Source organism: Musca vetustissima, unplaced genomic scaffold (assembly GCF_032173495.1).
Source record: "Musca vetustissima isolate MV318-11 ecotype Yass unplaced genomic scaffold, APGP_CSIRO_Mvet_v1 utg16456, whole genome shotgun sequence".
Taxonomy (NCBI): Eukaryota; Metazoa; Arthropoda; class Insecta; order Diptera; family Muscidae; genus Musca; species Musca vetustissima.
The window spans coordinates 101,143-114,164 of NW_026888907.1; the positions used below are offsets into that span (position 1 = coordinate 101,143).

A 13,022-nucleotide genomic window follows, 5' to 3' on the forward strand; every position below is an offset into this window, starting at 1 on the left:
ATAAGATATTGCACTGCAGGACTAATCTTCGACTAGTTTGGATGCTATAAATATCACAGTTATCAAAGTTTTACAAAATGTCTCCTTTTGGTCTATTTCTATACTCTAGTATTCTATTGCTTTGTGCGTCGGTGTTGCTGCACAGATACCTTACTCTAATATCACAGTTCATCTTTGGCATTATTTTAAACGCCATTTTCGAATGTCTATCAGATACTTCTTTTTCCTTTTAGATTGGGCGCCATCTCTGTCATGTGTGCTTTCCAGGGGTATGATTTAGCCGCCTTGCCAGCTCAGGGCTTCTCTTCGGGCTATGGGATCTCAACCCGCTAAACATACCAACCACACAAACATTGAATTGAGGGGGATATTTTGGCTTCCTGTACTCTACAAAATTACTAACATCTGGGAACATTCACACATGGGGATCTTGGTGATTTGACCCCGCACTGGCCCACCCAACCATGGTCCAATGAGTCCTCTTAAACACTTTTCCATTGGACCCCGTCCACCACACTCCATACCACACACTTACCTCCTCACATTGCCCCCTTCACAGACAATTAACAACACATCATTTTATGCTCTCATCTAAACATTAAAGACAATTAACATTATTATTTTATTTAAAGTAAATCTAAAATAGGGTAAAATTTAAATTTATAAAAAAAAATCAAATGAAAATAAGAAAATAATACCCAACCATAAAATTGGGATTTGGCTCAATCATAAAGGCTGGACAAATAGACCGAATCTGTCGCTTGTTCCTTTGGCGCCACTTTTTTACGCCGCAACTCAACTCTATATCCTATTAAAAGAGCTCTCTTAATTGATCTTACTTCTTTTGTCGGATTAGAAATTTCCACGACACAAAATATAAGGAATTCAAGGACTAAATACTCATCTAACTGCACCTCCTTAGCCGGTTAAAAGAATTAGGTATTATTTCTTTTACAAAAAGGGGCTATTTAATTATCTCTATTAATAAAATTACTCTTTATAAATCAGATTTAATCTAAAACTTATTCTATGGTTTCCTTTTTACTATTTAATTTTTTTCTTTCTTTTGTTTCTTTTATTTAGGACTTCAAACCTCTTTTTCGTGACCGTGACATACAAATCATCACCAAAAGCACACAGGACGACACAAAGGTACATACACTTTACCTGGGCTCAAAAATTATCTTTCTTTTTAATCGTTTGGTTCTTATCTTCTTGTTGTTTTAGATGGTGGCTCAAGGCGCAAAACCAGCTCAATGTCTTGGGATGGGTATAATTACAATAGGCCACGAACTCTTTTCGGTGGCATTCAGCGAGGAGATATCCTTTTTTTCAGGCGGACACTCCAAACCAGGACAATGGACCTCAATCGCTGTCGTCGAGGATATTCTTTTATGGTTTCCCAAAAATTCGCAAAAATAAATGCACTGGTCCCCTACTTCAACCAGGGAGAACCAGTGCTGTGCATTAACAATTATCTGCCGAACAAGTAAAACACAATTAGAACATACACACATACCACATCACTGTATACAACACTTACAATATCTTTAATAAATTTAATTCGCACCAAAATTAGTTTATTTTAATATCGCTATTTTATTCTTCGTCACGCAACGATCACAGTTTGTTGGCTAATGGCGCTTTTCTCTTTGTTGGGGATTATATACCCCTTAATTTTCCCCGCCAAATGCTCATTTTCCAGCCAACTCCATTTTTCTCTTTAATTTTCTTTGACTGTTTTCATTTTTTTATAGTATACCCGTCTGTCCCTCTCTAAACATACGGTGACAGCTCAACATTTCATATCTGTAACGGTCATCCAATTTGTCGAACGACAATATGATTTCTTCAATATTTTTTTCTTATAATCTACTTTCCCTTTGAGAAGGTTTATTTTCGACCGTGTAAACGCCCTATCCTTACGTCGTCGCCCGTACTATACGCTTTCATTTAGACAAACGGGTCGGAGTTGGTACCACTGATGGTACTATTTTAAGCAACTGTTCAATGTCATTTCTCGACCTAGCGTGCCCTAATTTTTCATTTCCTCACAAAATTTTCTACACCAGCTGCAGCACAGACGTACTCTCGGGGAATTTTACCTAAAAATATATAAAAAAATACTATATTGGCAAATGGATTTGCCATTACACATTTCCCCCCTTTCACTGACATCAAACGTAGTGCTGGAATGAACTAGTGGTGGATGCCGGTCTCCATTTTACGGATGAAACCAGGCTTTCTATTTGTGACTCCCCCACCCTCCTATGTGCACATGTGGGATTGTCGGCGTTGGCATGTGCTAATTCACATGGCCCGCAACAACTTACCTCTTACAAATCCTTCAGCATTTATCAAAATAGTTAGGATCGCTCCGAAATAATGCACCAAACCCACCAGATAATGTCCCATATTTATTTTATTTTTCTTGGAAAAGATTTGCACAAAATTTGTTTCATAAAAACGTCGTGTACACTGCAGACACATCAGACTCATGACAATTAGGCATGACGTGGAATCGATTAACACTTTACGTTGTCGACCACCACCAATTAAATCTAAGAATATCATTAGGAATTGTGGTATTTCCTTATGAATTATACTCGATTGGAGCACAAACCATAAACATAACCAGGATAACGCCATGGAAAATATATAAAAATGTGAAAACCATGATTTCGGTACTTCCAATTTTGTTATCAGCCAATTTTTTCCTTTGCCGCTGTAGGCATGTTTGCCATAGCGTAATAATTGTTTAATACATGCCGGTAATTTATTTTCCATGCTAGTCATTAAGGCGCCAAATATCACCATTGGTAGACATAATCCAATAAAAAGTAGAGTTAATAGATTTATATTCCATTTTTCAATGAAATTTAGAAGAATCTCTAAATTAATCGTTAACATATTGAGGAACTATTTTTCGTAAAACTAATTTTTCCACTTAAATGTTGTGTTCTTCTACCAAACTAATTGCAAAACTATTTGTTTGCCTTATCAAAATATGTTTGTTTGAAACAAATGCCGTTCAAAGTGCACACAAAATTATAGATAATACTCACATGAAACAACAAAAACTTCACCTAGGTCAAGATTTGTTGGTCGGCGTTATGGATACATTTTTATAACATCTACAATCGGAATGAAAAATTTAATATACAAATGTTCAGTATTTCAAAGATGTTAGCATAATTGTCCAACCAAAGAGACAGTTATTTAGCTTTTCATATTCTTGGAGTGTGAAAACATATTTGTCCATATAGATCAGAGCCTTCATCTGTAATTTACAATTATTGTGGATATATAAGTTTTTCGCCGGGAAATTTCAATGTAGGTTCTTGTTTTGACATAGCTTCCACGTAATTAGGTTCGTTAGTTTTTCCCAGTATAATTTATTCAGTAAGAATTTGCTGAGAGTAAATACGAATTTTTCGTTCTCAAGTGAGAAATTACAAAGGAACAACATAGAGTAAATAGATTGTATCGACACAGCTGATAAAAACAACAAACAAGTTGGCGCAAAGAAAAAAGCAGCATTTTTATTAGAAAAATGGAAAACAAGCGGAAAATTTATGCTGAATATTAATACTTGCGTTTTCTTTATCCATTTTAATGTTTAATGATAAAAAATCAAAATGTTTAATGCTACACAAAACAATCAATTTGCTTGAGAACAATTTTGTTATTTCTTTACAAAATATACAGCAAACAGCTGACTAAATAACAGCTGATGGTACCAGAAAATTGTTACTGAGTAAATTTTTCCTTGTAAGAATTTGCAAATACTCAGTAATACAACTATCAAATCCGCTCTCTCAATTCACTCTCTTTTACTGGACTTTTGGTTAAGCAAAAAACATTTTGTAATAATTTCACCTCATTTTAGATATTTCCAGTTCTTCAGAGTATAAAAGATCAATTAGCAGGCGCTTTTTTATGTAGGTCCATGTTTTTTTATTTTTATTACTTGTAATTCCAAGAAATCTCGAGTGTAACAGATCAATTAGGCTGTAAGGAGGAAGACTTCCTCAATCCTCTGTATAACACACAGTTTGTTGGATATACCACATCTATTTCCTCGCAGAATACTTATAAATACTACTTTGGGTGCGCATACTTTTTTATGTACCATATGACTCGATTGTGTACCATATGATCCATTATTTTGGTGCATTAGACTTTACCACAGCACGGGTGGAATTAGCAAATATATGTTAAACACTCCACTTGGGGATTTTTGAAAAGTATTGAGAGCCATGTATACTCGTCGGTGTCTGTGATTGAAAAGTGGGAGACGTGACATCAAAGGAACATTCAAAACTTCAAAGGAACATTCTACAAACATTCTACAAACATACTTTTACGGGAAGCTGTGAGGACTGATAAAATGTCCATAGAATATCAACCGGCTTCCTGGCTGACTATGGAAAATTTTACCTTTTGCCATTTTTTTAATAAATTATTTTTTTATTATATTACTGGACAACACCAAAAAGAACTTTGGAGACCACATAGAATATACATCCAATGACTTAATGCTATGAACGATTTAAAGCTATGAACGTGTGGATTGACACCGGACACAATAGACCGCACCAAAACAAAGTACATACGGGCTAAAATCGGACACCTATTCATACCCCCGAAATGAAATCCTGCATACGTTGCTGACCTATATGTATATGTGAATTCCGTGGGACATAGAAATGGTGAAACATTTCCTATGCCGCAGCCCTGCTTTTGAATCCAAATCCAGCGAATTTATAGAAGTTAAGGGATAACAAAATCCAAAGGTGATTTTCTTCTAAATTTCCTCTTATTCTAGAGCACACAATAGGCCTTTCACTGACAGAAGTGTATGATCTACTATTGGACATGTGGTAGTGTAAACCACCCCTTTTTTCAACCTAACCTAAATTTTTATTGTATTGTATATATCGACTTTTATCCGGTTAACCTACTTTATGTGTACTTATTATATATGTAATGTAATTGGCAATTTAAACCCAATGTATTTTAACGAAATGTAAAATGTAAATGTACTATAATAAACCGTATTCATTACTTCCCATAACATTTCAGTTGTGTCCCTTGTAAACACAGTATTTAAAATTTAAGCGAACATCTTATACCAATATGTACGTTACTTAATTAATACATACGTTACGTATTTGAGTAACCTGCCATTTATCAGCTGTACAACCACTGACTGCATTTTCAGCAATTTGAGTTTCAAGCAATAGCATCTTCCAGCATCACATTCCGTGTTTGTATTCTACTGTGTGAAGCTGTGGCAATTCTCTGGAAGAAAACTAATTCAATTCTATTTAATACAAAGGACTTATTAGATTCAACGAGGTAATTTATAATTTAATGTTTCAGTAATAAAAAAAAATGTAGAATCCCTCTCCCTGCTCTTCATAATCCTTTCAGATTTAAACCATTTGGTGCCTATCAGTGCAAACGAAGTACAATCCAGTGAAGGGAAAAGAAAATAACCTCTTTTGCTGAGACGACTTGAAAAGAAAACGAACACCTTGGAGTAACTTAGGAAGACAATGAAAATATGATTTAACTAATTTAGGTATTTGATTAAATGCAGTTATAATAATATGTTGGATATGTTTATTCATATGTTAAACAAAAACTTTTGTCGATTCTTTAGTCTAAGATGTATTAGAATAAAATGTAGATATTAGTTCCGCAATTAGCGGATATGAACAATTAATATATTTGTATTTTAATTTGGGTGCATGATATTTGGGAAATGGAGGAGATTATCTTAAAAATATTAGTATGTTAATGAACTAGAGGTGCGGGTTATAAAAATATCAGATTTGAAATACCATTAAGTACATTGTGGTCTTCAATTATCATTTAAGAATTCGTTGTATTACTACGATAATAAAATATATTTTAAAAAATATCTTGGTCTATTTTCGTATTCAAAAAAGTCGTGAACATTTTTAAGGAGAATATCGAAAACAATTAGATTACTACAATATTCTTGTGGTTCTCATCCACACCTTATTCAATATTTTCAATAAATTAAACAAAACATATTTTCTAAAGCTGAACATTGCTCTCAATATTTGACCATGGTTGTTGCCTCTTATATTTATAATTTTTATAGTTATAAATATAAATTATTTAACAATTTATGCCACTGAACACATGTTATGCCAACATTTCGAAGGAAGATATATTCAAAGGCAAATTTATGAAAAAATTGGACACTCCTTGTATAATTATGCCACGAGAAAAAGGAAACATCAATCGTTTATCGAGTCGTTTATTTTGAAAGTGGTTTAAGCCCATTTTAGATTCTGATACATATCTTGGCTTTCTAGAAAAGTTTACTAAACGATATATATTTTATCACGTTTAAGGCCATAATGCTACATACAAAATTAATATCACTTAAAAATTAAAACCAAATCTTTAAAATTCTCAAAATAAGAAAAAGCGGATTTAAATAAATAAACCAAAATAAACGACTCAATCTATAATAATTGTTTTTATTCATAACATATTTCACTGCGCTTCCTCCATATTTTTATTACAAGTAGGATGCAGGTTAAAATACTTTATTCTTCCCCTATTCGTTATAATTATGTTATTGAGTTAAAAAAAGGGGGAGATGCAGCTCAATTGAATGTAAGTGGTTTGTTGAATGTAAATGATGTAAAATGGTCTGTTCCAGTACTTTTTTTAATAGTAAAGCTATTAAAAGGGAAATATTCCAAAATCGCTCTCAGAATACAAAATAATTTGAAAAGTTCGGGAACGCAAATCTAGGTTGCTATATATTATTAGTCTCTTCTCGTACTGCTAGAATTTACTATTTTTCCGATTTCTTAAAGGGACATTTGTTATCGTAGTAAAAAATAGTAGAATCTTGCAGTACGATGCTGTACGGGTGCTCATTTAATTTCCAAAAAATTAGGAGGCATTTCAATAGTCGTAATAGGGAGCCAAGTACCCAATCATGGGCAATCTTTGTGATTATGACAAAGTAATACTAAGTTTCGAAATCGCCGGTAACTTACTATGAGATTATACCAAAATATAAACAAAATCAATACATGTACGAAAAGACGATTAACTAATATGACAATTATGAGTTCTATCGCGTTTTGAACAGACGAACATGGCTAAGATAATTTAATTAACTTATAATAGATCAATCCTCATTGAATTGAATATATTAAAACATACTTCACAGTATCGTGGAGGATACAAGCCGTGTAAAAAAAGAAATTGATCTTATACATAAAGAGACCAGTAAAAATTTTTTGTACGTGCTACAGGGGAATTCACATAAATCTTTAAGCTAGTGTTCGCAAACTATCGATACTATCGATGGTTTCAAACTTTCATAAATACTTTTTTGTGATATGAACATACTTCGCAAAAATTAAATTTGACAAAAAAAATTAAAGTACATAACATTTTGAATCGTGAATGGAACAAAATCGTCTAAAAAAATTAAAAATATTTAATTTTCAAACCGTGTTATATCAAAACCGTGTACAAAAAGACCGTGTAAAAACAGACTTAGGTGTATGTATTTCAGTGTATTATTGTTGCTGTGTAAAAAATTGGAAAATCCTTAATCCTACTTACAGATAAGGAATCCCACATGCCGTGATTACAAAAAAAAATACTTTTAGGTAGAGAAACCAAGTATTCTTTTGTTTCCTTTTTTCTTTCATTATTCGTATGTATAGGATTTCTATGTATGTATGTGTATGCTAGCATGTAAGAAATTACCTGAATTCACTAAGGATACCAGTGTTTTTTTTTAACAAGCAGATGTCACAACATTTCCCAAGAAAACTAAAATAACATATTTAGTTCATTTTAGTGCATTATCAAAAGAACTAATTGTAGGTCTTTTAAATGGAAATTAAAAAAAATCACACCTCTGTTGGTTAGTTACAAAAATATTATTTATAAAATTCACGACTCTGTTGGTTAGTTGCAAAAAAAAATATTCTTTATAAAATCCCAGCCTCTGTTGGTTAGTTGCAAAAAACATTCTTTATAAAATAAGTCCTCTTCTAATTTTTTAAGCAATTTTTTATTATTATTGATATCTATAAAATTATTAATAAGTATAATAATAACCTCAATAATCTCTACATGTTAACATCTACAATAAATATGTATATATATGATCCATATAGTAGATATGCTGGGATATAATTGTAATATATTTTAAATATTATTGATAGAAAATGTGATTATGATAATTCTTTATTATTTGTTGACTTCTTTGTTTTTTTTTTTGAAATTGCCCACTTTTAACAGTACAAAATACGTGGACTAGTCGAAGTTGGTTGTCATATATCCACACCACCGCTACGTGTTAGAGTGCCGCCCTTATATGGTGGTGGCTTTGGCCTTAGGTATGTATTAGATGGACTCTCAGTTTGATAGAAACTGGTGGGACTGAAAAGAATCAATTTTAAAATTGTATTCCCAAAAATATTCAAAAGTCCGAATAGCTGTATATAACATACATACCTTTGTGAGCGAACACTGGTATTATCCAACAGACAATTGGGATCCTTAAGACTTTTCAAAGTGGTAACCGGTTGAGAATTTGTATCGGAATACTGTACCATTTGTACCGTGGATGATGTTGTGGGATAAGTTTCCTTGTAGCTGGAAATATAGGGAGAATTTTTTTTATTATATTTTAATATGTATTTACTATATATCATTATTGTTAATTAAGGATAACAAAATAAAAAATTCACCTTTCTTGATCTTCTTGCTTAGAATCTGTATCAGAACCATGTGACGATTCTAAACACTCTTCTTCACATATATGAAAAATATTATCAAAAAAGAATTCCGATTTTGGATCGTGTCTAAAACGAAAATTACAATAAAATTAAAATAAAACAAAAATAATAAAGCTTAAATTAAAAAATATAAATAAAAGGGACTTTTTAAAGAATATTTTTTCAACTAAACAACAGAGGCGTGGATTTAAACAAATATATATATATATATAATGTTAGTACCAATACTCACAATTTCTGATGTCTGAAGCACAACGTGGCCGTTAGTATACCACATAGCAGTCCAAAGAGCACTGTCGGTATGGCAAAGGCAAAAGCGAATTCATCAATATAATTTCGTATGGGAACATCCTCACGAGCCATACCATGCCAACGATCTGTACGCCTTTTCAAATTTAACATTTCACTGTGACCAATAACTCTATTGTTGTTATTATTATTGTTATTGCCATTAGCAGCCGCCGAATCATGATTGTGATGTAGAACTTCGGGTGCCGAATCAGTGCCTACCATTTTAAAGGCACACCAATCCAGCTTGAAACCAACATTTTCAAAGATTTTCTGTACCGAGGTACGTTTATAAGTACACGAGGGCAGTTTATAGAGGGGTCTCACTTCTTCCTGCAACTGATTTAGGCGTTCCGAGAATTTGGCAAAACTACCCAGGTGGACAATAACCCTAAAAAGGAAAGAAAATAGAATTATTAAATAATTATTTTTTATCAAAAGTTATCCACACTTTACCCCTCATGCTGTTGAGGCCTCAACGGCAAACGTCCACCCATATTCACTGCCGATTCCATGAAAACCAAACTCAAATCTGCCTCACTCTCCGGCCATAGATCTTTACGGAAAATATTACGTAAATTCTCAACCCTTCCAGGGTCCATTAAATGTACCCAATTCAAGTTGTCAATTTTCATTTGTACAACATTGGGAGCATGGAACTTCGAAGCAATCGCTATGTCCAGTTGGGCATTTCTTGTCTCATAATTTTGTTTATTCAATGCCACAATTTCCAGCGTAATTTTCTTACCAGCCAAACGGGCTGGTGGTGTCCCGTACAAGAAACCGGCATGATGTTCATGACTATACATATAACGCATCCATGATGGTAAATCGGGATATGATTTCAACGATGGTGTATAGCGGAATTGTTCATTAATCACCTGATGGGTCCAATTGAACATCGATGGTTCAATTTTAAATGTATACAGTTCGCCGACCGATGCTTGACCCACAATTTGACCGTTCGAGGTCGCATACAAGCAACATAATAATGATAAAAGCAAGGTCGTCGTTGGATGACGCGATAATAACATTTTTAATTTCCACATATTTTTTCTAGTTTCTATTTTTTATTAATTTGAAGACATCCTTTTAAAACAATTTAATAAAAATTTAATTGTTTTATTTACTTTATTATTAAAAAAATATTATTTTTGCAAAATTCTAAAATCTGACGGACAGCACGAAAAATGATGTTAGCTGTGTATCTAAACTAATTTTTTGTGGGTGGCAGGCGAAAACTGCCGAAATTGGGAGCTGAATCGTGGGGATACGAGAGTTTGTTTACACGAATTTGCCAACTGAGAGACATAAACAGAGAACATTCATAACGGTTACAACAAGTTCAGGGAAGAGAGCGTTGCCACATTTAGGAAAATCAGTAATCGATAACGTGTAATAATCGATAATATAATAACGGTAATAATTTAGATTTAATCATGTTAATAAGGTGATGTATCTTAGCCGGGAAGGAGATGATTTAATAAAGAAAAATGGTGATGTATCAAAACAAAAACCTTTGTTTTTTGTCTCGACCATCTACCATAGATAGATACCATGCAACGGCTCTGATTGGCTTTAACATGGCGAAGCCCAGGCTTATCTTGGTCCCTCTCATCTCAATTGTGGACACTGACCTCCCCGCGGTGTCACCTGGAGTAACTATTTTCATCATCCATTGAAATAGTAAGCTAATATGTTCCGCGTGTTCACTCATAAGAACTATAAAAAATGAGTTAAGGCGTCGGGTTCCACACTCGGAAACCCCTTCTTACTAAGAAAAAGCTACGAAAAAGAAAACCAAACCCCTCTAATGTTAGCGACCCCCGTATAGATAACCACGATCAGCGAATCTGCATTTGGAATGTGCGCACGTTGTACAGAACAGGCGCAGATTTCTCATTTGCGGATGTACTCAAAATGTACAAAGCCTATATTATTGCATTACAGGAAATGCGATGGAAAGGGACAGGCGTAAGTAAATTACACCCTGTATTATAGCTGCCATAAAACGAGACATGAATATGGCTGCCGATTTATGGTTAACAGGAGAATAAAAGACCTCGTCTCTGGATACACTCCAGTAGACGAGCGAATTGTTATAATCCGTATAAAAGCGAAGTTCTTCTACATCTGTCTCATTTGAGACCATGCTCCACCGAAGACAAAGATAAACAGACCAAAGACATATTTTACACGCGCCTAGAAACAGCATATGAGCGCTGCCCTGCCCATGACATTAAAATTCTGATAGGAAATTTTAATGGTAAAATCGAAAGGGAAAATATCTCTGGCCTAACCGTCAGAAAATTCAGTCTCCATGAAATAAAATCCGAAAACGGCATGAGGATGATTGACTTCACGACAGCAAAAAACATGGTAGTTGGCAGCACCAGATTCAAGCATCTCGATATACACAAGGCCACCTGGATTTCTCCCGATCAAACAACGAGAAATCAAATCGATCATGTTGTGATAGACGGACGGCAATCGTCTAGTGTTTTACACGTTCGATCGATACGAGGAGCGAATGTAGAAGAGTAAGACGACCAGTAGACTCGGACCAACTGTGGAAATTTAAGACTACAGCTTCGATGTATTAAACGATTTTATGTACCTTGGTACTGCCATAAATAAAACGAATGACATCAGTTTTGAAATTCGGAGAAGGATTGTGATGGCCAACAGATGCTACTATGGGCCACTTCTAGCCAGGCCAAACTCACACTCTACAAGACACCCATGCTGTTATATGGATCTGAAGCATGGATACTTGCGCAAACGCATGAGGCAGCTCTTGGAGTGTTTGAGAGAAAATTTCTCCGAAAGATCTATGGGCCGTTTTGCGTCGACGGTGAATATTGTCGTTGAATGAACTATACAATCTATTCTCGGGTGTCGACATAGTCAGACTGATCGAGAGATTCATGATGTGGACTATTCCGTCTATGTTAGGATGAAGAGGAAACAGAAACTGTCGAACATCTTCATTGTCGATGCCCCAAGTTTCGATGCAGAAGGCATAAAATCATTTACATGACTGAATTACTACCCTTTTGTCATCATCTTTCAGCTTCTCAAAAGCCAATCCTGAAGTCCTCCTTTGTGTTCCCCCTTTAAGCAGGACAGCTTCAAACTGATACTCATACTGACATAGATCATTTTAAATGGAATGTGCAATGCAAGGCTAATAACTGAATTTTCAAAAAACGTTATATGATATCGATTTGAAAACGACTAATCTACTTACTATATACTGGCAACCCTAAAACCACTAACATATGACAAGCGCAACGGCTGTTTCTTCAAATAGCATTGCAATCTATTGACGCCGTTGTTTCTTACCAAAGCGCCTTGCACTCAAGTTTAAAGTCATAGCGTGGTTTTATATTTGTCGGGATCGGGATCGGTGTTGAGAGTTTCTCTCTCTCTCAGTGGTAAATTGTGAATTGTGATGGAAAACATTACCACAGGTAGGAACAAAAAAGTACGAAAAGGTACCTAAAATTCTACTTCAAATGATAATAAATCATAAGTATCGAGAAATATTGGCCAATATTTATATCAGTTATTTGCATAAATAACATATGTTATAATTTAAGCGTAAATGTATTCACGAATAATAAAAAAAATTAAATTTTTGTTTTGGTACGTTTATGTCAATTCGTACCTTTTGTGAACAAAAAGTACGCTTGTTACAAAATTAATAATATCGCAACTCTAATTACTCTCTCAAAAGAGAGAAACTCTCAACACCGATCCCGATCCCGACAAATATAAAACCACGCATACAAAAATTCGATTAGTCGAAAGTCGATTTACTTATCCCTAATTTAAAGTGATAAGAATTGATGAGTAAAAACACAGATTTTTCATTACTAGGAAACGAAAAAATACGTGGCGCTCTTATAAAATAAA

At 34.1% G+C, this 13,022-nt stretch overlaps 1 protein-coding gene across 1 annotated transcript; it reads right to left on the reverse strand.

Annotated features, from left to right (window-relative positions):
- Window positions 1–8,315: 8,315 nt before the first annotated feature.
- LOC133336704 (epsilon-sarcoglycan) lies at window positions 8,316–10,138 on the reverse strand. Its single transcript, XM_061544985.1, has 5 exons — window positions 9,561–10,138; window positions 9,049–9,495; window positions 8,769–8,882; window positions 8,533–8,673; window positions 8,316–8,457 (listed from the first exon to the last, which is right to left on the reverse strand). Exons 1-5 carry the CDS (start codon window positions 10,136–10,138, stop codon window positions 8,349–8,351), a joined length of 1,389 nt encoding a protein of 462 aa, XP_061400969.1. The 3' UTR covers window positions 8,316–8,348.
- Between the last annotated feature and the right edge of the window lie 2,884 nt (window positions 10,139–13,022).